Here is a 24,390-nt window from a genome sequence, read left to right as displayed (position 1 = left end):
GTTTTACAATTTCGACTACTCCCCCTTTTCCCTGCGCCATGTTTCTTCTTATCACCGTTTAAAAAATCAATACGGTTCTAAAGTATCAGATCGATAAATAACTTATACCATTCCAACCAACTTTGAACACGATCACGTAATATGAAATTATCGTATTTATATTTTTACCATATGTAATCATTATTATTGAAATATTAACAAAATTAGATATGAATATAAAATATTGTAACGTACAACGAAATATAATTATTTAACGTATATAAAATCATATGCGAACGGATAATACGATAAATGCAGATATATTATATACAATTACATTTTAATTAGTATATATTCGTGCGTGTAATATATATTTTGTTTATATTTATTATATAAATGCATATATTATATATAATATATATTTGATTTAACCCGACAACAAGAAAAATGTTTCAAAATGAAACACGAGAATATATCCGTCGAAACGGAAAAGACAAAAGAATAGAAAATTCATGAGTTTCAAATAAAAATCATAGAAAACAAAACGTAAATTGTTCGAAATTTTATTGAATAACGGAAACGACGCGCGGATCGATGATCAATTTTTTTTCGTTTAATTGAAACTATTTTTGAAAAGAGAAATAATATATAACGAAACCCCCTACTACCAGTGGGAAAACACTTTTTTGTAGTTTTTATTTATTTTTTTTAATATTTTCTTTTCTTCTTTTTTTCTTTTTCCTTTTAATTCTTTTCACAGAAAGAAATCTATCGAAGAGAAGAATATGTCTAGTTTTACCTTATTATTTTTTTTTTTTTATACCTGGGAGAAAAGGATAATGAGAAAGACCGGAGTAGCGGAGGTGGGGGGTTGGGGGTGGGGGTGGGGGTTGGAAAGAACCCCCAAAAGAGACGACGAACATTGAAAGACGAAGAGAAGAGAAATAAGTGAAGGGCGTATCCAGGGCCGCAGAGACTCAACGTACTCCAAACGATTGCCTCTCATGCGAGTTAACACGGGAGCTATATAACTTGATATGGATAGATAATAGTACGCTTCCTCGGTTTCGCCCCTATATTGCCCCCCCTCTCCTCCTTCTCACTCTCTCTCTCTCTCGCTCCATCCCCGCTCTCTCTCTCTCTCTCTCTCTCTCTCTCTCTCTCTCTCTCTCTCTCTCTCTCTCTCTCTCTCTCTCTCTCTCTCTTTCTATCTCTATCACCCTCGATTTTCAGCATGCAACGTAGCACCAGCAACGTTGCCCTATAACGCGGTCCCGTTTATGCATAGATGCAGTTAGACTGCCATTATGGGTTTAGACTTCAACGGAGACTCTCCAGATACTTGCTATACTAAACAAGAGAACCTACTCAAAATTTTTACGCGTACGTATACACTTATGAAAGTAAGAGAGGAAAAGGATGAGGATGAGGAAGGGAAGAAGAAGAAGAAGTAGAAGAAATAGGAAGAGCGTATCAAATTGTTGTTTCTCTCTGTTTCTAAAGTAATTTTCGAACGTTGCATAAATTACAATTGTTTAAGATTACTATAGGATAATTTGAAATTTTACTTTACAATTGTTTTTTAAGAAAATTAACAAATTCCACGAGAAATTCTTCGTAAATAAATCATATAATTATTCTTAACTCACACACACACACACACACACACACACACACCACACACACACACACACACACACACACACACACACACACACACACACACACACACACACACACACACACACACACATATATATTATTATTTTTAAATTATTTATATTATAATCAAGACACACGAGACGGATTTCCTTTTAATTCTTTGTTCAAAACAAATCTCGTAGAATTTTTCTATAAGATAAACGATTTCACCGTTTTTCTTCTTCCTTGCAAAAAAAAAAGATAAATAAACACAAAAGCATCGTAGCCAAGCCCGTTGTTCCATTCCGGCATTGTACTATAATAATTATTTAATGACAGCAAAGTAGTGGAACGAAATTAACAAACTATTGGAAGTAATTAGATCCTCGCTGAGGTAAATTAAATGGCTCGCGCCCGACGAGCTATTTAAATGCTCGTCTTCTCCCCCCCCCCTCTATTCGCTCGACCTCCAACCCCTCTCCTCCCCTTTTCAACCCTTACTCTTCCTTCCTTCCTTCCTTATCTTTAAGCCTCACCCCCCTCTGTCACCGAAGTTTTCATTCTTTCGCTACTTGCTGCATTACAACACCGACGAAGACGACGACACCTTTCTCAAACCCCAACCCCTCCCTACTCCAATCCCAATTCCAACCCTCACCCCTAACTCATTTTCCTTCATTCGTCCGTAGGACACACGAACAACGCGAGCTTTCGAAGAAAGAGTCCCTCCATCTAATTACACCCAAAACTATTCCGAACTTTACTACGGGGTTTTACTACTACTAACTACTACTCCCCGTGTTGATATCGAAACGCAAATCCTTCGAACCTTCAAATCTCGCGATCTTGTCATTCCATTATTTATTTTCAACGTCCTTTTAATTTGGAGAATATTAAAAATACTTTAGACGAATCGGTATGCTATAAGAAACTTTCCTTTGGGAGTAGGTGTATTCATCTAAAACGAAGATCGATTAATGAGATAATTTTATTAATTAACACTAAACCTACCACGAAGCGAGGTCGAATGATCGCGTAATTTAAACAAAATTTCGATAAAAACGTATAAATTGTTAAACGCATAATAATTATTCGTTTAAAAATCAAAGAAAATATTTTCTAACCTATCCGATCGGCTAAAATCTCATTCTATATTACAACAATATGGTTTATTTTTTAAAGTAGTCTCTACTCACGGTAGGAATGGGTATACACGAAGTGTCTTATCTGTTTAATATTAATCATAGAATTGTTATTATTTATATCTACTAGTATAAAAAAAACTCAACGACAACGTTGGAAAAATAGATGAGTAGAAAAAATTGATTACGCGTTTGGTAGAATTATCAATTTTAAAAAAAAAAAGAGAAACAGGGGATGGAAAAGGGGAGAAAAAGAAAAAGAAAAAGAAAAAGAAGAAGAAGAAGAAGAAAAAGGAACGTTTTGAAGTCGTAAAGTTTTGACTTTAGTAGAACTCGTGGCTCGACCATCGGCCGTCTCTAATTCGAGATAGTACAGAGAAAGCACACATAGAAGAGCAAGAGAGTGAGAAAGAGAGAGGACAAGAGGATGAGGGTCGAAGAGCATGGAAAACGAGAGAAGTTTCGTCGACAACCCCGAGAGAATGTATCCTACAAAGCGTTGGAGAACGGTGAGGTCGAGCTACCGTGAGAAAGATGAGAGGGAGCAAAGAAGAAGAAGAGAAGGAAACACACAGAAAGAGAGAGAGAGAGAGAGAGAGAGAGAGTAGTACACCAGGAGGGCAGGAAATTACGTCTCCGGATGTCCGTTCGTTCGGCTTCAGAGCTTTCTGGAAAGGCACGCCACTGCCAACGTTGACGACGACACGACGAGGACTCCAACGAATACGGGCGCAAGCTAAGGCACAAAACCCAAAAGAGAGAAAAAGACACATATATATATATACCTAAAGTTAGAAAGAGAACAAAATGGAAAGGGAGAAGTAGACAAGGAAAGAGATAGAAGGAGAATGACAAATAGAAAGAAACAGAAATAGTAAGAGAGACAGAGGGGGGGAAGAGAGTGAGAAAATAAAAAGAGATGGGAATAGAAAGAGTCAGAAATAATAAGAGAGCGAAAAAAATAAAAAGAGAGAGAGAGAGACGGAAATAGTAAAAGAAGGAGAAAAATAGAGAGAGAAAGAAATAATAAAACAGAAAGAGAGAGAGAGAGAGAGTGAAAAAAATAGAAAGAGAAGGGAGGATATGTTTATGTGAAATAGTCAAGTATATGTGTATGTGTATGTGTGTGTATGTGTGTGTGTGTGTGAGAGAGAAAGAGAAAGAGACAGAAAAGTCGGAGGAAAGGTAGCTTGAGAGATTTTCGAGAGCTTTTATCTCAACGAGTGTGTGAAAGACGAAAAAAGAAAGAGAGAGAGAGAGAGAGAGAAGGAAAGGAAGAATGAACATCCAAGCCGACGCGTCCTGTCGCCTCAACCCATCTTAAAACGTTCGTGACAAAAAGAAATCCTCCTGCGAGTAGACGCGGAATCATCCAAGACAGACTGTGCGATAACGCCAACTAACCGCAAACTACCCTAAGAACTTTACCTAACGTTCTTTTTGAGGCTCTCTGATTCTTCTTAAAGGATGAACACAGTTAGGATGATCCTTTGTGAATGATAAAGATAGCTGTGGATTATTCTTGATTTATACGATTAGAATAACGTTAAGCGAACGATAAAGAGATGATATATTTTCATTTATTTATTTCTTTTTTTATTATCAATTTTGTGTATCTCTATGTCGATTGTTATGTGAGATGCTTCTTTTTTTTTTTTTTTTTTTTTTTATAAAATTATGATCAACTTAAGTGGAATTATTATTTCTACGAAATGATAGAAAAGTTATTGGATCATAACGAGATTTAATCTCGTACGAATTTACGAAATTAATTAAAAATTATTTTCAAGAAGTATATTTTATTATTTGGGGGAAAAAAGAATAAATGTGTGAATTTATATAATACGTTCATTAACAATGTATGTAACGAAACGTTAAATATATTTATAAAATAATAAATTAGTAAACCAGTAATAATCAGGAAAGAAAAAAACACAAAATTACAAATTCATTAAGATGGTAACAAATAACTCGTATACACATGTACACACACACATATATATATGCAACGAAATGTAAAATTTAATTTATCTAAATATGCATTTTTAATAAATAATGATGTAATTCTAGAAATGGAAAACAAGCGTTATAAATAAACGAAGCTAATGAATAAAACCATATTACAGTAATGTGTATGCTTCTATACACAAACACACAAACACACGTTATAAATAAACGAAGCTAATGAATAAAACCATATTACAGTAATGTGTATGCTTCTATATATACACACACACATACACACTCAACACACATATATATAAATACGTACGATATAAATAGGATGAAACATCGAAACTAATTTTCTCCAACGGGAACAGTTATAATTGTGTGACACGTGGCATGAGATAAAGTTAGCAAATAGCATTCGATCTCTTTGAGGTATATAATTCCGAAGCGCATACGATTCGATAACATTGACGGTCTTCCTCCATGTTCCGCTTATTAATCCGAGCGTGTCTCGAAGTGATAATCAAAGGCGAGCGAATCTCTCCGAGATTCGACTCTCGATTCCCATGAAACTAAATCGAATGAGAAAGAGAGGAAGAGAGAGAGACAGATAGATGGACGGATAGATACTAAGAGTAAAAGAGAGAGAGAGAGAGAGAGAGAGTGAGAGAGCCGAAGGACGACAGTTGTTCGGAACAGAAGAGACTTTGCTGAGAAATTCAATGTAGAATTGAGTCGAGAATAGTATCTCCGATAAAGAGAGACCGATAAAGATTGAGACAACGAGAGAGAACATGAAAGAGAGAGAGAGAGAGAAAATGACCAAGTCGGATCGTAGGAAAAAACGACAACGCGAATGCCCGGCCAACCGTAAAGCGATTCTATCGAAATCATTATTTTTACACTCGCACGTGATATACATGGAAAATGTATCCCATTATCGTCGTAACTGAAAATTACCTTTCCTTGGAGGAGGATGATGATAATGGGGAATAAGAGGAAAAAAAAAGAAAAAGTGTACTTTAATAGATATCTAATTAAAAAATGTGCGTTGAAAACTTTTTTTTTTCCACTGTCGTTACTTCTACAACTCATCACCACTACCACCATCATCTCATCGTTACTAGTTACGTAAGAATCCAATATTATCTCGCAAGATACGTTTTCTACCGTTAACTTGTACTAATTACATCCGTAGAGAAATAAAGGAATAAATCTCGATAAAAATAAATAGAAGAAAAAGATAGAGGGAGAAAGGGAAAGAGAAATAGAAAGAGAGAGAGAGAGAAGAGAGAGAGAGAGAGAGAAATATAAAAGTACAACCGTGTAATTCAAACTGCGTCCTATTGAATCATGCATGACCGTAAAGAAAAAAGGGAAAGAGTAAAATAAAAATATCAGAAAAGAATGAAAATAAAAGAAAAGGAAAAAAGAATAACTGTGTAATTCAAACATCGTTCCATTGAATCATGCATGGACGTATAGAAAAAGAAATAGAAAGAAGAGAAAATAGAGAAAGAGAGAGAGAGCTCGTTGAAAATAAAATTACAAGGAATAAACAAATAAAATAAAATAAAATAGAAAAAAAAAAACAAGAACAAGAAGAAACAAAATATATTTATGAAAGTTCGTTTGAAAAATATTGGAGGAGAAAGAAGAAGAAGAAGAAGAAGTAAAACAAAGGAAAATAAAAAAAAATTACCGTGTAATTCAAACTTCGTCCTATTGAATCATGCATAGAGTATCTTAATCTCCGTGTTATCGTATTGAACTCGAGTTCGCACAAGCGTGTCGTTAGAAGAAACTACCCCCTCTTTCCTGCTGAAATTTTCTAGCGGAACGAATAATATTATTCGAAAGAGTTTATTCCCCTTCCATGACAGCAAACTCTTCCTCTCTCTTTCTCTCTCTCTCACTCTCTCTCTCTTTCTCTTTCATTTACAACTTTTTTCCCTTTAATTTATACCAGCCGTTCGAAAGGAACGTTAACGTAGATAACTATAGGTATATCATGATTGCTCTCTTATGGATCGTAAAACACATAAACCGTGTAGCAGCAGTCAAGACGATCGTTTTGCCAGAACGGTGATATTACGGCCATTATGGGGAAACCACCAGATAGATTATTCCAGTGTCAAGAATCGATTATAATTATGATACATGCATGCGTTGTCATATTACGTGAGTAACATACTATGAATATCAATGTTCTCATCATATTCCGAAATTTGTGTCTTCGATCGATAATTAATACACGCAACGGTTGTGTTGTTCTCTTTTCATCAAACGTTTATTGTCGACAGAAAATTGAACGTTTCTTTCCACCGAATACCTACAATTTATTTTAAATAATAACGAGAACATTTATTCAAATTCACACCACCCGTGTACTATAAGAACGCGTGAGACATGGAACTAATTTTGTGGGTCAAACGTAAAGAACACGAAATGGCATGCAACCCTGAATCTTATTATATCACGGTGTGTACAAGAAGTTTATTATTAATTAATTCAAAATGTAAACCTTTGAGTGGCATTTATGATGATTTATACGAGATATTTCGTAGTCTGCACAACAATAAAAAAAAAAAAACTTCTTGCATATCCTTGCTACGAGATATCTCGTAATCAGCAGAAATGAATTAATATACACAAATCGAATAAAAATAATAAATAAAAATTATATATATAAAGCTAACAAGAGAGTTATTTAATGAAAAATTTTAATTGTTCGTATTCGTTAAAAAATAAAAAGGAAATAAATAAAAAATGAGAAATTTATCTATACGCTTGTGAGCGTGGATAAACCTGAAAGCTTGAAATGAAAACGTTTTCGATCGGAATCTCGTTCCTCTCCTCGTAATCTTTCTTTTCCTAACGTTAGAGAAACGTACACGTTAACCTTTATTAAATTTCCAATAGCAAGCAACAGAAGCAGAAGAGGTCACGTACACGTTCTTACCGAACGGAAACCAAGATACTATTTCACTTAGAGCACATACATACAATGCAAGAGACTGCTGAAAGAGGAGAACGAGAAAAACCTTTAATAAATACAATAAAATGATAATAAGATATTTTTCGGATCAAAGATGCTCGATCGAAGTATAACTGTTCGAAAATTAATCAAATAACGATTATATATTTTTTTCGAGGTTTTTCTTTAAAGTTAAACAAAAAAAAAATCCAAATCTGGACGAGCTGTACAAAAAAAGAAAATTAATTATCCTTCTTTCTTCGTTTTTCTCGAATAATCGAAATTACATTCGATTTACGAAGATCGATGGAAAATATGTCTCTTACAACGATACGACAAATATAAGAATTATTGTAAAGTAAAGTAAAAAAAAAAAACAAGAAAAAAGTAAAAAAGTAAAATTGCACGAGAGGTAGAAAAATTCAAGTTGAAATAGTATATACGTTTAACGTTCTGTTTGGAATAAAATGTCTGTAGCACTCACTCACCTTGGATTTCCACGAAGAGCGGCATGGTGAAGCGCATTGAAGCCATTATTGTTGGTAAGTGTGATGTCCGCAGCGTGATCCAACAAAAGAGCCAACATATCGTCCCGTTTCTTCGATATTGCGTCGTGAAGAGGTGTGTCACCTTCCGAGTCCTACCGAGAAATAACAAAGAAAATAAATTTTCAGTTAGAATATTTATATAATATTCTCAGTTAAAGTAACTTTGTATTCAGATAAATTTAATCCTGAATTCACAAATAAAAGCTTTTAATAAATATTATATACGTATTTTTTTTTTTTTAAAGAGAGAGAAATAAATAAACGTATTTTTATGTATCACTCTCTTTATTTAATGTTGATTATATTAATTGAAAAATAAATACTTAGGCTCAATATTTGTTGACATTCGAAACTTTTCAATCCGCTTTCTTACGTTTAGTTAAAAATCATTTCTTTATTTATACGTTACTTATAATCTCGAAATATTCAAGCAACAAAAAATATGTAATAAACAATTACAATTAGCTTAATAAATCAAACAGAAAACAATCGGAAAATCAAATTTAATTAACTCGCTGTTGATTTTCTTCTTACGATCGAATTACGATTGAAATATCAAAAACGATATCAAAATAATCAATACGAATTTGTTATCTTCTCGACGATTTACAACGTACAAACAACATACTTCAAACTATTATTAAAGCGATTAGAATAAAATTTGAATTCAACGGAGATATAGAAAATTGAATTCCAATAAGAATAACAAAGAAATCATTCGTAAAACGAATTTCTTTTTTTTTTTTAAACGAGAAAAAATAAATCCAATCGTAGAAAAATACGAAACGAAACAAAACGAAACGAAACGGACGCATATTTTTCCGTTTTCCTTTTTTCCTGGGATGTAAAAAAAAAATTAAGAAAGGAAAAGAAGAAGAAGAAGAAGAAGAAAGAAAAATAATAAGAAACAGAATGGAGAAAGAAAAAAAAGAGAAAGGGTGGAAAAAGGAACATAGAGTATAACGATCCCCTCGGAACTGTCTTCGACGAAGCGAAACGCGTTGTTGGCTTTCGTTCGTTGAGTTCTTCCACGAGCGACTTGCTACCAAGTACATGCAAGTTTCTCGCAATAGCGTGTCCGCTTATAAACTTGCTAGTTTAGTAGTACGATAACCATGCCGAGAGGCATCTACGGCTACCCTAGTCGGGATGAGATGCTAAAGAGAAAAGAAAAAATGGGCCAGGTTTATACGTTGAATAAAACGAAAGACGAAAACAAAGACTAAAAAGATAAAGAGAGAGAGAGAGAGAGAGAGTAAAAGGGGCAAGAAAAAAAAAGATATAAAAAAATATGTAAAAGGGATGTTGTGTGTGTTAAAAAGAAGATGAGAAATAGGGAAGGGATAAATTAGTACGCGAATTTAAAATTACGAACTGACTTTTAGGGAAAAATAATAATAATAATAAATATATAAAATAAAAAAGAAATGAAAAAAAACGAAAGAGAGAGAGAGAGAGAGAGTACGTGAAGTAAATCGTAAGAAATTTTCATCGTACTTCGACCAAACGTTTTTGACGCTCTTTCCATCCTTTCGGAGTGAAAGAGAAAGAAAGAAAGAAATAGAGAGAAAGAGAGAGATAGAGATAGAGATAGAGAAAGAGTAAATAAAATAAAAGAGGTGGAAACCAAAATGGTTGGAAAAAAAGTAGTCGAAATTCCGAGAGAAAATTCGAAAAGCCAATCGAACGTGAGTACCAAAGCCGGACTGAATCGTACACTTGGTCTACGAGAGTAGAAATGAGAGAGAGAAAGAGAGAAAGAAAAAGAGAGGGGAAATTGTGGATCGATGCGAACCGTTCGGCCCATTTTGACATTCGCGGCCACCGTTTCGAACGTATATACACATATATATATATACACATATACATATACACACATATATATATATATATATATATATATATATATGTATACGGGTCCGTGCTAGCGATAAAACCTACGGGAACAGCGGTCATCCATTAATGCCGAACGAACGTACGAACGAACGAAACTATGGGGCCGTTCTTCGAGCCTCGAACACGCGATTTCAGAACGTTGAAACGGATAGAATGATACATATGTATGTATTTTCAAGTTGATTGACTCGTTTCTACTAACATTGAAGAATATTAACTATTTGCAGTTTTTTCTTGTTTTTTTCTCTCTTTTTATTTTTAATAATTTAAAATAATAACAAATTTCAATATTTTTATATCGTGTTATACTCGTATTCGTTAATATTAAAGGATACGCGAGAGTCTCTCTCTCTCTCGTTAGTATATTTCAATATTAATTAAAAATGATTTTTTAAATAAATATTTTTATCGTATCGTATATATAATACTCTCTCGTTTATGTTAACTTTGACGAATATATTTAACTGTTCGTATACTTTTTATATATAATAATTTAAAATGATAATTACAAATTAATATTTTTGATCGCTCGATTATTTGTACTTTTTTTTTTTCTTTTTTAAGCTGAAAAATATAAGCTGTTCAATATTTCTATAACAATTTAAAAATAATTTTTAATTAATATTATTATCGTATAATAATACTCGTATCTTCGTATAATTAAAGTTAAAAATAATATATCTCTTTCAATGCTTCTATAAGAATACACAAAATAATATTTAAATTAATATTATTACGAAATAATATTCGTATTTCTTAAATATCAAGTATACAACCTATTCGTATTATTTTTATACCAATTAATAATAATAATAATAATAATTTTCAAATAACATTGTAATCATAAGATCACAACGATCGTAGCATTTTCCTTCGTATCTTTTTTGTTGTTAAAGTGAAACAAGATTTTTTATTATTAAAAAAAGAAAAAAAAAAAAAGAAAAGATGAAGTAACCATAAGAATCGAAAGAGAAAGAGAGAGAGAAAGAAGAAACGACAGAGTCTACATCTACGGGTGGTAGGCGAGTGCGTAAATAATAGGACATCGAGTACAGATCCTTTATGGGATCGGTTGGAAAAATCCTTTGTATAACTCCAATAACCGTGGAGGATAAATCTGCCGGTGCTGTCGAGAACCGCCGGTGCTATCTCGCGCTATAAATGCTGCCCATACGTCACGCCACTAGGTGAGGGTGAAACAAAAGGCGCAAGAGAACGACGAGGGGTTGGAACGTGAAAAAGGTGGATAGCGAGAGAGAGAAAGAGAGAGAGAGAGAGAAAGAGGAAATCATAGGAGTGAGTAGTAGTAAGGGGCCAAAGGTCGTACGACGACAACTACGAAGCTTCGTCTTATTTACTCGCGATTAGGATTATTTCCCATTATACTCGATCATTTTTCTCAATTATAGAAAAGATAAAAACAAGAGAGAAAGAGAGAGAGAGGCAAATTTTAATTCAAACAAATATGCAAATAGTATGACTTAATTTATATATATATATAAAAATGAAAAGAAAATTACTAATTAAAATCGATGTAAGTTAAAGGTACTAGAAGTTAATTTAAACAATAAAACTAACTGAAAGTAATTAAATCAATTTATTTTATTAACGTTCGTTGTCGGATGGAATTATTTTGCGAGGTTAATTTATCGAATATTAATTTGATTCATTTAATGAGAAAAAAAAACAATATGAAGTAATGTAAAGAAGAAAAGTACGTAAAAATAATGGAATTCTATTATGTATTTCTAAAATGTTAAATTTATAGTAACGTTCAATGTTGAAAATGTAGAAATTTTGTTTAAGTAAATTGGTCGAACGTTAATGCGATTCATTTAATGAGGGGGGGGGAAGAAAAAAGAAGAAAACAACATTATGTATTATAGTAGACCAGAAGAAAGTAGGAGAAGACGAGGAGTTATCGTTGTTATCCAGAATAGTAGGGAACGGTACTTCGTTCAAAGTTTTCCTTGTAATTTCTGCTTTTATATCGTCCCGTCCCGTCCCGTCCGATTCCGTCCTATCCCGTCCCAACCCGTGTCGTTCCGTCCCGTCCGGTCTGGTCCCGTTCCGTCGTGTCGCATAGCGTCGACCTCGCTTTCGAAGAGATAAAGCTCTTCTAATAAAGCTTTCCGTGTAACTCGTTTCGTACCTCTACTCGCGAGGGTGGGCATCTCTCACTTTATTATATGAGTCGTTGTTGTGCTGTTGCCTACATCGCGTGGAATGAAATTTCTGTTTTTTGACGAGAGGGACGGAGAGGAAAATAATAAAAAAAAAAAACACACGCACACATATACCAATAAAATAAGAAAATAAAAAAAAATATAAAAAAAAAAGGAAAAATTTATTGGACGGAATGGACCGTCCTGTAAAATGAAAAAATAATAATAAAATAAATAAAGAAAAAAAAAAGAAAGATAAAATAAAAATGAATAGGAGGAAAGAGAGAGAGAGAAAATTGCTAACTGGGGCCGTAGAAAGACTCATCGAATAACGTTACAGCTGCACACCCGTGTACCACCATCACCATCACCATCAGTAGCAGCAACAGCAGCAGCACCAGCAGTAACGCCAGCGCAGCATCGATTTCTTACGAGGAACCCGCTGCTTTCCCGTCAAATAAAGATTTGTAAGACCCGAACGAGAAAATAGTGGGACGTTGGATGAGAATTTTCAATTTGCGACACTACCCTCCCTTCCTTGCGTCTTCTTAACCCATCCCATCTCAAATTTTCTCTCTTTCTCTCTCTTTCTCTCTCTTTCTCTTTTTCTCTTTTTCTCCGCCTTCATTCTCAGCCTTCACTTCATCTTTTACTTCCCTCCGAAACGTTCCTTTTGGATGAGCAACGTCGCGTTATAACCCGTTCGTTTCATCCCCCATCATCTTTCTTTTTCTTCCACTCTATCTTTTCTCTCTCTTATAACCAACCAACCAAGCAACCAACCACCCAGCCCATACCCTAACCCTAACCTTCCTCCTCCTCCGCCTCCTCCGCCTTTTCCCACCTCCTTCTCCTCTTTTCAGTTTAAAAGTTCTCAGGAATGACGTTCGATTCGAGCTTCCTTCCGACGAATTCGCTTCGAGTAACTCTCGGAAGCTTTCATTTCAAAACTTCTCTTCCACGATTCCAGAGTCTCGTTACAATCCTGTCGATCTACTTTTCTACCTACCAGTAAGAAAAAAAAAAATGTACTGCTCGTAAAAAGGATTTACGCGTTGGTAGTGGGAGACTACGAGGTAAACGTAAATTTATACATTTTCTTTATTTCTTCTTTCGTTTTATTTATTTTATATTTTTTTTTCTTTTTTTTTGTATTCTTCTAGCAGTCGATCGAAAATCATATCGATGATTTGTTTGAAACGCCTATAACACGGGATTCATGTTAAGTCAGTTTATCAATGAAAACTAACGAGCAGATTTATCGTACGTTATTAAAAGTCCTGGTGCGTGTCTCTACCATAAAACAAATTGAAAAATATATACGTGTACTTGGATTTTCGTATTCTCTTTCTCTCTCTCTCTGTCTCTCTCTCCCTCTCTCTCCATCGTTATAACAGGAGTGAAATTTTGAACGAATCCGCGATCCATCCATCCATCCATCCATCCGTCGTAAATTCGTTACGAGTTTGTCGGCTCTATTCGTTTATCGAATAGAGAAAAATATGGCTCGGGTCATGGTGAAAAGAAAAAAAAAAAAAAAAAAGAAAAAAAAGAGAGAGAAAAAAGCAAGGTTTTGAAAATAAATCGAAATTCTTGTTTAAAGTAATATCGACGAAAAGAAAGTAACGAAATTGACTAAACTGCGACACAAACCGAGTGAGAGTGAGAATGAGATAGAGAGATGAGGATATAAAATAAAATAAATAAAATAAAATAAAAAACTGGTGTGTGTACTTATGTACGCACGTAAGAAGTTATACTTCTTTGCCGTACCAAAACGAACATAACCTCAAAACCCCAAAAATAACTTCAAAAAAACTTCAAAGAAAAATAATTATTATTATATATATATAAGAAAGAAAAAAAACTGGTGTGTGTACTTATGTACGCACGTAAGAAGTTATACTTCTTTGGCGTACCGAAACGAATATAACCTCAAAAATAACTTCAAAAAAATATTGGACTGGAAGTATGAGAACATAAGCAACTAATTATTATTATTTATTTACTTAACAAAAAAAAGAAAGGAAACATATTTTCAATCGATCCACACTAAATATAAGGGAGATATATCGAAATATTTTATGCGTCAACGATCATGGCGCGGTTACAGCATTAGTTCCCGCTTCGATCATTTAAGTAAAGCGGCGCTGCGTACGATTAGTATTTGGATGGGTGACCCGCTTGAGAAAAAAAGGGGGGAAGAAGAAGAAGACAACTTCAAGCCGTATACTTGAAATCGCTTTGCCGCGCGTCGTAAATACTGACAAACTTCATGGTGTCGTTTTTCCAGACGCTAGGAACAAAATCACTCCCCATTACATTTTCCCCAACGCGCCAAGAAGTGTAACTTCAATAAAAGAGAGAAAAAAGAAAACGAGCTATCATCTCGCTTTCTTCTTGACTACCGTCGGATAACAATCGGTAACGAAGTCTTACATTCGTGAAAGAAGAAACGAGAGAAATCTTGGAAGGAGGTAGAAAAGGAGTAGGAAAGGTTTCGGGAAAGGGGTGGGGGTGGTGGTAGTAGCGATGGTGGTAGATGGGGGTAACTCGAAGCGGCTTGATTGCGGGGCAAATATTGACGCGGCTAATTCTCTCCCAGAGATCTCCTCGTTCGCTCGAATCGAAGGTGACGAGCCAACGCTAATGAGAAATTTAAGACTCACCTAAGACCAATCCTTGCCTCTACGAATCGAATCGAACTATCGACTATCCTTTCTTTTTTCTTCTTCTTCTTCTTTTATTTCTAACCAAATCTCAATCGAATTTCTATTTTCGAAAAAGGATCGGCCAAAGGATTGCGCATTTATTTCAACGTTTACACATGATCTGTAATATGTATTGTTATCGAGTCATTTTTTTGTTCTTATTTTGTAACATTTGCGAACGAGATTTCTTTTTTATTATCAATGATTATAAATTTTTTTGTTTTTCTAGAGCGTTCATAAGTAAATTTAAATAATTAGAACGTTTACGGTAGTCGTTTGAAAACTTTCGCATAATTGTATGCAACGTTTAGCTAAATATCAAACACCTTAAAACCAATTACTCTTATTACGGACTAATATCTTGTTCTTTTTTTTTTTTTTCTCAAAATTTTATAACTACCAGCCACGGTTTGTAGGATTAGCTAATTACAAAAGTTAGCTTTAAAAAGTTTGGATAAAAATCGATGAACTTTTTTACAAAATCACCTTGAAATTTTTGGCCTACCTGGAACATGTATTGGTTCGATCAAGACAAAAAATTCTAAATTATGAATAACAAATGATTAACGACGTCGCGAGTAAAAACGATAAAGAAAATGTTGCGATTGTTGAAAGAAAGGATTTCCTCTTTTGAGTTGTCAAAAACATGACGATTTGCTGAGGATAATAAGAAGCGTGAGAAACGAAGCGTAGAAGACAACGAGAACGTCCCTGCTTGATTGCCAGAGAAGAAGAAGAAGAAGAAGAAGAAGAAGAAGGAGTCTTTTCCTTTCGTCTGGCTCTAACCCAACACCACCACCCCCTACAATCCAACCCCCTTTTTCGTTTTCCACTTCACAGTTTGTCGTTTTCGGTAGTCAAGCAGACTGATCTCTTTGGTCCGATTCACACCAACGGATAAAAGGAGAATTCGTCTATAAATGCATCAATGAGAAGACGATATGCGGGTCGTTGAGTATAGCAAATATTAGGGTCTATCAAGAACAACCCTTAGATTACACACTTCGTAGTTTATATCTAATACGAAAACAATATTTTCTATCTTAAATTATTGGTATCAGAATTAGACGAAAAATATATATTTCTATTTTTTTATATTACTTGAAAATTTCATTAAATATTATCAAAGTCAAATAATGATTGTTGAAATAAAGATGTAATTTAAAAAATTGATCTAACAAAAATATGACACAGTAATATAAAACGTTTAAGGATTTTATGATCCAACTGAAAGATTTTTTCATGGTTTTGGATTAAACTTCAAATATTTTTGTTTCTCCAATTATCTGGCTACCAGAAACAAATGATTCCTCTATACGAAAACTCTTTTCAGATATTCATAAAGTATAATTTGTTAAAAAATCAGACCGGAGCTATAACACACCATCTGAAACTTTATTCAATTTTATTTGTCATTTTTCATTTTCACACTTCATTCATATTCATGCTGCATAGAAATTTGATCAAATTTAATTATAAATCAAATACAAAATAATGTCCAATCGTGTAAATATAATAATTCAGACAAAAAATTCCTCTAATAAACAAAAGTAAAACAATACGGTATAATATAGACATAATTCAAATGTAAACTAAACAAAGTTAAAGGCATGTAACAATTATCAAAGGTCCTGTATCTTTTTCATTCAATATTTACACGATTTAATCGAACTAGAGTAAACTATTCCCGATTAAGCAGGATTGTTCTCTCACTCGATCGGATAATACGGCTTTTATCGTACTAATTTTAACTTCTCGCTGTAATATCGTGCAGGCAGTAACACGAATATGTATACACGCTAACCAAAACGATGCGATGCATCGTCATTCGCTTTGGTCACCATGGAAAGAGAGATAGATAGATAAAGAGAGAGAAAACGAAAGAGAGAGAGACACACACACACACAGACACACACACACACACATACACACACACAGATAACGAGAAAGAGAGGGCAGACGTTGTCCTGGTCGTGCACGCGGTCACATTATGTTACGTTTATGCCTGACACTCATCATTAGTCTCGGTAATTTATGTTGAACACGAATGTTCCAGGCGGCCAGGCTAATTAATATAAATTGCCGCGACGCGGATTACAGGAGGTACAGCAGCAACCCCCCGCCCCCTCACCTCCCTCCCCCACCCCCACACCGTCGCTGTTCATTCTGTGTACTTTACGAATTGGTCGAAAAGCCGATCCAAGCAGAACCCCATCATACTACTACGTGCTCGATGGGGTGCCAACACGGACTAGTCACTTAAAACATTTAACGGTATACTAATAAAATCAAAAAGCGCCATTTTGTCATCAACCATTACAATATCAATCGCCATACACTTTATTTTAAATGAAATAAATGAAAAACAAAGCCGATTTAAGCAAAATCCCCACCACGCCCACGTACACGTGTTTGATGTGAGGTGGCGCAAACACCGGCCGGTCGTTTGAAACATTTAACGGTATACTAGTAAAATCAAAAAGCGCCATTTTGTCATGCACCATTACGATATCAATCTCGCCGCTCGTTTTATTCTAAATTAAATTAAATAAAAAATAAAACTGGTCCTCCACCCCCAAAACCAAAATCACCATCAAACTACGCGCCCACGTGTGAACACCGATCATTTGTAACATTTAACGGTATACTAATAAAAAGTTTTCAAGCGACATTTTGGTCATCTATTATACCATTTATCAATCGAGACACACTTTATTCTAAATTAAATAAATAAATAAATAAATAAAAAAACAATTGATCTCCTAACGAAACTTTCATCATATTATTTACGAGCCGACATGAACCGATCATTTGAAATATTCAACGGTATATTAATAAAAATCTTTCAACGCCATTTTGTCAACTATCGTCTACCCAAACGAGATACACTTTATTCGAAATTTAACGAATAAAAAAAAAGGTATCGATAATATTAGTCTAATTAAATTAATTGAAATTTAATTTCAAGTTTATAAAGTATTGATTTTCTATCTCCGCAAAAAAATGGCCAGGAATATCTTTTTGTTTTTATTTTTTTCTTCTTTTTTTTTTTTTTCATAGATAATACTATGACGTAATAGAGGAAAGAAAAAAAGGAAGAAAAATCAATATGGAGAATCGAAAGACCACGGAAACAGAGAAGGGTCCAGCGGTCGAGCACGCGAAGTAGTTTAACATTATAGGGAAAGAGGATGAGGGGGGAGGGAAAGAGGAGGAATCGATGACCTAATTCTTTCGCGAACGGACCACACGGTCGCCATAGTTGTGTTCAAATCGAAAGGAAATCGTTTTTTCCGAATGTCACAACACACGTTCTGTATATATATATATATAAATACAATATATATGTATACACACACACACATATATATATATACACAAAATACACGTATAAGTTAATAATAGAAAGATAGATAGATAAAAGAAGAGAAACAACATTTTAGCTGGGACTTCGTTTGACGGCCATATTGAATCCCGTAACAACGGATGTTGCGAGAAAAGAAAATACTTTTTCTGTTTGGCCCCGCCAAAGGATAGAAAGGAAAGAAAAAGCTTGGGAAAAAGAGGGAAAAATGAAGGAATCCATTAAAATGATAGTGAAATAGCTGGGTGGGAAAATGAAAGAATGTATTACGAAAGAAGAAAATGTAAAAAAAAAAAAAAAAAAAAAAGAAAAAAAAAGAAACAAAATAAGAGAAAGAAGAAAAACAGGTGAATTATCAAACATCTTTTCTTCCTATCTATCTAAAAGTACCAAGGATCCTTTGACTGTGTTAGCTAAGCTTACGAGATACGACTTTCCTAAGCAAGTAGTTGGAAATCTTTTCTAAGGAAATGACCCACTTTTTCTTCACCTTTTTTCTTTTTCTTCTTTATTTGCTCTTGTCCTTTTACCGTCTATTCATTTAACCTCTTCCTTCTTCTTCTTCTTCTTTTTCTTCTTCATCTTCTGCTTCTTCTTCTTCTTCTTATTTTTGATTTTTCCTCTTTCGAGGTGTCAAATTAAACGTTTGACATTTCGTGGGACTATTCGGTAATGCATCGCGCGAGAAAACTCGAACGCAGAAAAGAAAAGAATTATATTATACTTTAGCGAATGAGTAGTAAAGAAAATTTCGTATTCCCGACACTTTTCTTCCTTCTATTTTCACGAGACGTGACGATATTCAACAAAACATTAGGAGGACTGTACTTTTTTCTCTTTTTCTTTCCTGCCAAGATAAAGAGATTTTGATCTTAAAACATAGAGAAAGAAAGACAGAAAGAAAAAAGAAAAATAAAGAGAAAGAGAAAGGGAAAGAGTAGAAGTGGAAAGTAAAACAAAAAATTCAAGAAGAAAATATTAGAAAGATAGAGGATAAGATAAAAAAATTAGGGAGGAAAAATATGTAACAAAAAGGGGAGAAAGAAAATGGAGTTAAAAGGGAGGAAAAAGATGAAAAAAAAATATAATAATAATAATAATAATAAGAAGAAGAAGAAGAAGAAAAAGAATAAGAAGAAGAAGGTGAAAAAGAAAATGCAAACAAGAGTAAATTATAAATGATTGAAATGAAATAAACATTTCTAAAAATTAACAAGATATTCTCAAAAAATAGGCTAATATTAAAATAAAAATAATCTAAATATTAAAAAGATACAAAAAATTATACAATGGGAGGAGAATGAAACGAAAAAGGGAGGAAGAAGATAAAAGAAGATATATAATAATAATCATAATAATAATAATAATCATAATAATAATAATAATAATAATAACAATAATAATAATAATAATAACAATAATAATAATAATGATAATAATAATAGTAATAATAATAATAAGAACAACAACAATAATACTAAAAAAGAGAATAAGGGTGAAGAAGAAAATAAAAAGGAGGGTAAGTTAAAAATGGGTGAAAGAAATAGACACAGGAAAAGAAAGAGTAACAAAGAGAAAAAGAGAGAGAGAGAGAGAGAAACGAGGCAGCTACATGACACGAGCCTTTTTCGAAAAGAACGTACTTGCTAGGGTTCTTTGCTGCGCTTTGTGCGTAGGGTGAAATTTAATTTAGCAAGGCGAGTTTCAGGATGGAGGGTAGGCGTCCGTCGTGGTGCGGAATTGCGGTGGTCACAACAATAACTTCGGAAAACCCCTCCTGCAGACCGCAACCACTCGTTGCTTATTGCTTTTAGTATTAAGCCCTCCTTCCTACCTCCCATCCTCTTTCTTCCACCCACCAACCCTCGTCTCACCCCTTCGTTCGTTCGTTCATTCTTTCTCTTTTTCTCATTCTTTCTCTCTCTCTCTCTCTCTCTCTCTCTCTCTCTCTCTCTCTCTCTCTCTCTCTCTCTCTCTCTCTCTCTTGCTTTATTATTTTTCTTTTTTAACTCATAGCCATTGCGAACAACAATAAAAAAGAAAAAAAAAATAGAAAAAAAAAGAAGCCAGATATAAAACCAAAGCTAATCGTTGAAGCATGATATTTAAAGAAAAAACAAAAAGGAACAGAAAAAAAAAAAAAAGGAAAAACCAAATCTCTAACAAAACCAACCAGTGCCGCTATTTTTCCTCGTTTTCATCAGAACGACCACTTATCTAAGAGAAAAAGAGAAAGAGAGAGAGAGAGAGAGAGAAAGTAAAAAACGAATAATAATTCATACGATGTTCGTACTCGAGGATATACTAGTCAGAAACACATTCTGACACTTTGAAAAAAATTAAATTTACAAATTTGTTTTTTCTTTTTCCTTCTCCTTTTTCCCTATTTTTTTCGGCCGCAATTTTGAAACCATATTTTTTATAAAATGCATTACTTCTACGAATAAATAAATATTCATTTTGTGATTCTTTGATCTAGGTTGTATGCGTGTAACATAAAAATATATGCAAATATTATTGCATTAAAGCAAGCTTCTATGTATTCGGTCAATATTTTGTTAAATAAACAAACCTGTTCGACAGGTATGAATATTCTGTTCGACATAAATAATAATTTGTCGATATTTATAATAATATCAGGTTCGCGTCAAAGTTGTATATTTTATTAAAAATACCAACAAAAATTATTTATTTAAATATTGACAATTTCTTCGATATTAATCATTACAATTATTTACAATTATTCACGCGTAAAAAGTACCGACCGTTTATTTCACAAATATCGATTAAAAAAAAAAAATCTTTGGAATATATTAACCCGACGAATAACACCCTTATTTGTTTCATCGTATATTATATCGACGGGATAATTATTAATAAAAAAAAAAAAAAAATATATAACAATAAAAGTACGATTAAATTATGATCCGAAAAAAGAAATGAAAAAAAAAAAACTATTTAGAATTATCATCTAAATACATTACGCGAAAATACTGTATTACTGAATTACTATCTGTAATATATGTGAACGAATATAAATCTAATGAATATGAGGAAGTTTTAGGCGACATTATGCTCGATCCATTACGAACGGTGATTTCTTCCGGAGCGATTGCACCGCCAAGAACGACAAACGATGTCATCCATCAGAGTATCGATTCAAAGTGCACACACTGGTTGGTTGGTTGGATGCTTGGTTGGTTGGTTGCTCCTTTCCATATCACTCTCTCTCTCTCACTCTCTCTCTCACTTTTTCTCTCTACCTATCTATCGACCTATCTATCTATCCATCTATCTATTTCTCATTCTCTCTCACACTCATTCCTCTCTCTCTCTTCCTCACTCAGTCATTGCTTCTCTCTCATTTATTATTTCTTCTTTCTCCCTCACTCACTCATTCATTCTTTTTCTCTCTCACTCGCTAATTCATTATTTCCCTTTCTCGCAAACTTTCTCTCTCTCTCTCTCTCTCTCTTTGTTTCTCTTGGTATCTATCTATCTCTCTTTATCTTCCATTAACTCTCTCTCTCTCCGTTTATCTCTACCTCTATCTATCTATCTCATTCTCTCTCTCTCTCTTTCTATCCTTCGCGTCTCTCATTCTCTCTGTCGGCGTTTTATGTAACAAGGAGAAACAGCAAGCACACTCGTCATCGTGTCATCGTGTCAACGTCGAGCGGGCCATCAAACTATCATCGCCCGTCGGGACGCAGCCGAGAGCAACAACGAACCCCGTCATCCATCAGAGAGTAGAAACTTTGCAAGCTGCGAACGTCATTTCTCTTTGCTTCTCGTTTTCCACGAGTATTTGGGTGTATGTGTAACGCGCGAGTGGACGGACGACGGCGCACGCACGTTGTTTCGACGACAACGACGACGACGACGACCACGACGACGACGACCACGACGAGGGTGAATCGATAACACATCGCGTACACAGAGAGACAATGTAGTCACTAGCACGTGTGTCTACCGTTCTAGTACCCTCTCCCCACCTCCGCCAGCACAGTACCACACCACACATACGCATACGAACAACAACACACGTACCATTTGGATAGAACTTGTGTCTCGTGTGAAACGTGTACCACATCACACGCATACATACACGTACCATTGGATACGTTGTACTCGATGTGCCAACGACGAAATCTCTTCTTTTAGAAATCACCAGATTCCCCCACCCCCCACCCTTCCTCCTCATCCTCATCCTCCTCCTATCCCCTTTCCCTGTCTCCTGTCAGCTTTCACAAACGAATCTAAAATGAATCAGCATCGACTACGATTTCCTCTCGTTTACACTTGCAACTATAAATCTTGACTACGTTGATAGGTACCCCCCTGCTGTTGCTGTTGCTGATGCTGATGCTGATGCCATCTGCTGCATTTCTTTATCTTCTTGAATGATATGTTTTAGAATTAGTAGAAACTAGAGTCTGTTCTTTTCTTTTTTATTTTTCTATGCGATAGTAGGATAGGAATCGCGGAAAAAAAAATATTCAAAAGAAAATATATTGTTCAGAAATTTCGCAAATAGCTGTAAAAAAAAGAATTTTTCTAAATAATAATCAAGAAAAAATCGCATAGAAAAAGATAATACTGGGTGAAAATAGGTTTGGGTCTCGTAATAATCCAAATCATTTATACGATGACATTATTGAATTTTAATATGTGCCCATAATTATGAAAGTGATCTAAGTCATATATTTTTCTTGTTTCGAGATATTTAAAGGATTGCATTTGAACATTAAATGAATTTTATATAATATTGAAATAACAAACACTATCTAACGGTTCATTTTGAACAATATCGTGAAAATTACATTGAATTAATTTAATTTAAAATATAATGTGATGTGAAATAACTAATAAACTTATTTTTTTTGTTAATTTTGACTTAGACCACTTTGATGATTATGGGCCACATATCTTTACCTAAATCAAATTTTATTCATTTCAAATAATAATTTGTATTAATTATCTATTGAAATCCGTTTAGGATTCGTCATATCTTCGAAGGATCTAAAAGAATTCAAATGAATCTTTGGAAGAGAAAAATCGTCGCGTGAGGGCGTTTGTAAAAATAAAAAAATAGGAAAATATAGAAGAAGAAAACAATTCCAATATATAACATCTTTACAGTGGTACCAAATCTTGCACAGAGATCAGTACAATATATATATATATATACCGAATACTTATGTAAAAGAACGTAAAAATTGAGCCTCGAGCGAGATTTTCCCCACTCGGGTGAAGAAAAATTGCTAGCGATAAGAGCCAACGATTGTTTCGAATGGCTTGGAAGACAAGGCAAGGTAAAGCAAGATAGAGTTAAAGCAGAACAGAACAGAACAGAACAGAACAGAATAGAACAGAACAGAGCAGTTGTGGGCCACTCGATCCTAAAGTATGGCAAAGTGAGTGGTGAGTCGAGTTCAAATAAGGAAAAAGTAAGAGAGAGATGGAGAGATAGAAGCAAAAGGTGAAAAAGGTGAACAAGAAGAAGAAGAAGGGAGGAGGGAAAAAAGAAGAGAAAAAAAACGAAAGGGTGGTTGAAAAGAAAAGTAGGAACCTGAAACCGGAAGTTTCCCTTCCCTTTATCTATCTATCTATCTATCTATCTCTATCTCTATCTCTTAAAGAAGATTCTTGCAAAAGGTTTCCTCGAACGTCAGCGACAGTAGAACCAAGGAGTACTATGTCTAAGAAAAGAAGAGAAGGGTGCTCTCGGCAGTTTACGGGTTCCTGGACCGGCCATAACTTCGTACCAGACAATTCATAAAGCTGGCGCGACGCGACGAGAGAAGAAGAAGAAGAAGAAGAAGAAGAAGTTGGAAAAGCAAGTGGAAAGATATCTTTGGTAGTCGGTGGCTGTGGGTGGAGTCACCGGCAAAGTGCGCCCTGAATTATTCTCTTGAGCGAGTCACCAGAGTATAGGGGGGGAGAAATGGGGGGGTTGAGGACGAGGAGGGAGTCGAGGAACTTACTGAAAGAGAAAAAGAGAAAGAGAACGAAGA

The 24,390-nt window shown here is 34.4% G+C and overlaps 1 protein-coding gene across 2 annotated transcripts in view; it reads right to left on the bottom strand.

Annotated features, from left to right (window-relative positions):
- LOC122516238 (E3 ubiquitin-protein ligase MIB1) overlaps positions 1–24,390 on the bottom strand; it is a 493,031-nt gene that overhangs the window by 415,475 nt on the left and 53,166 nt on the right. For both annotated transcript variants that reach the window (XM_043633903.1, XM_043633904.1), the window contains exon 9: positions 8,178–8,329. In XM_043633903.1, coding sequence (XP_043489838.1) covers positions 8,178–8,329 — 152 coding nt within the window. The remainder of the gene's footprint in view (positions 1–8,177; positions 8,330–24,390) is intronic.

This window comes from Polistes fuscatus, unplaced genomic scaffold, assembly GCF_010416935.1.
Source record: "Polistes fuscatus isolate 324 unplaced genomic scaffold, CU_Pfus_HIC Scaffold2, whole genome shotgun sequence".
Lineage (NCBI taxonomy): Eukaryota > Metazoa > Arthropoda > Insecta > Hymenoptera > Vespidae > Polistes > Polistes fuscatus.
Note: the sequence above shows the minus strand (reverse complement) of the source record. Positions and strands in the feature narration are given on the sequence as shown.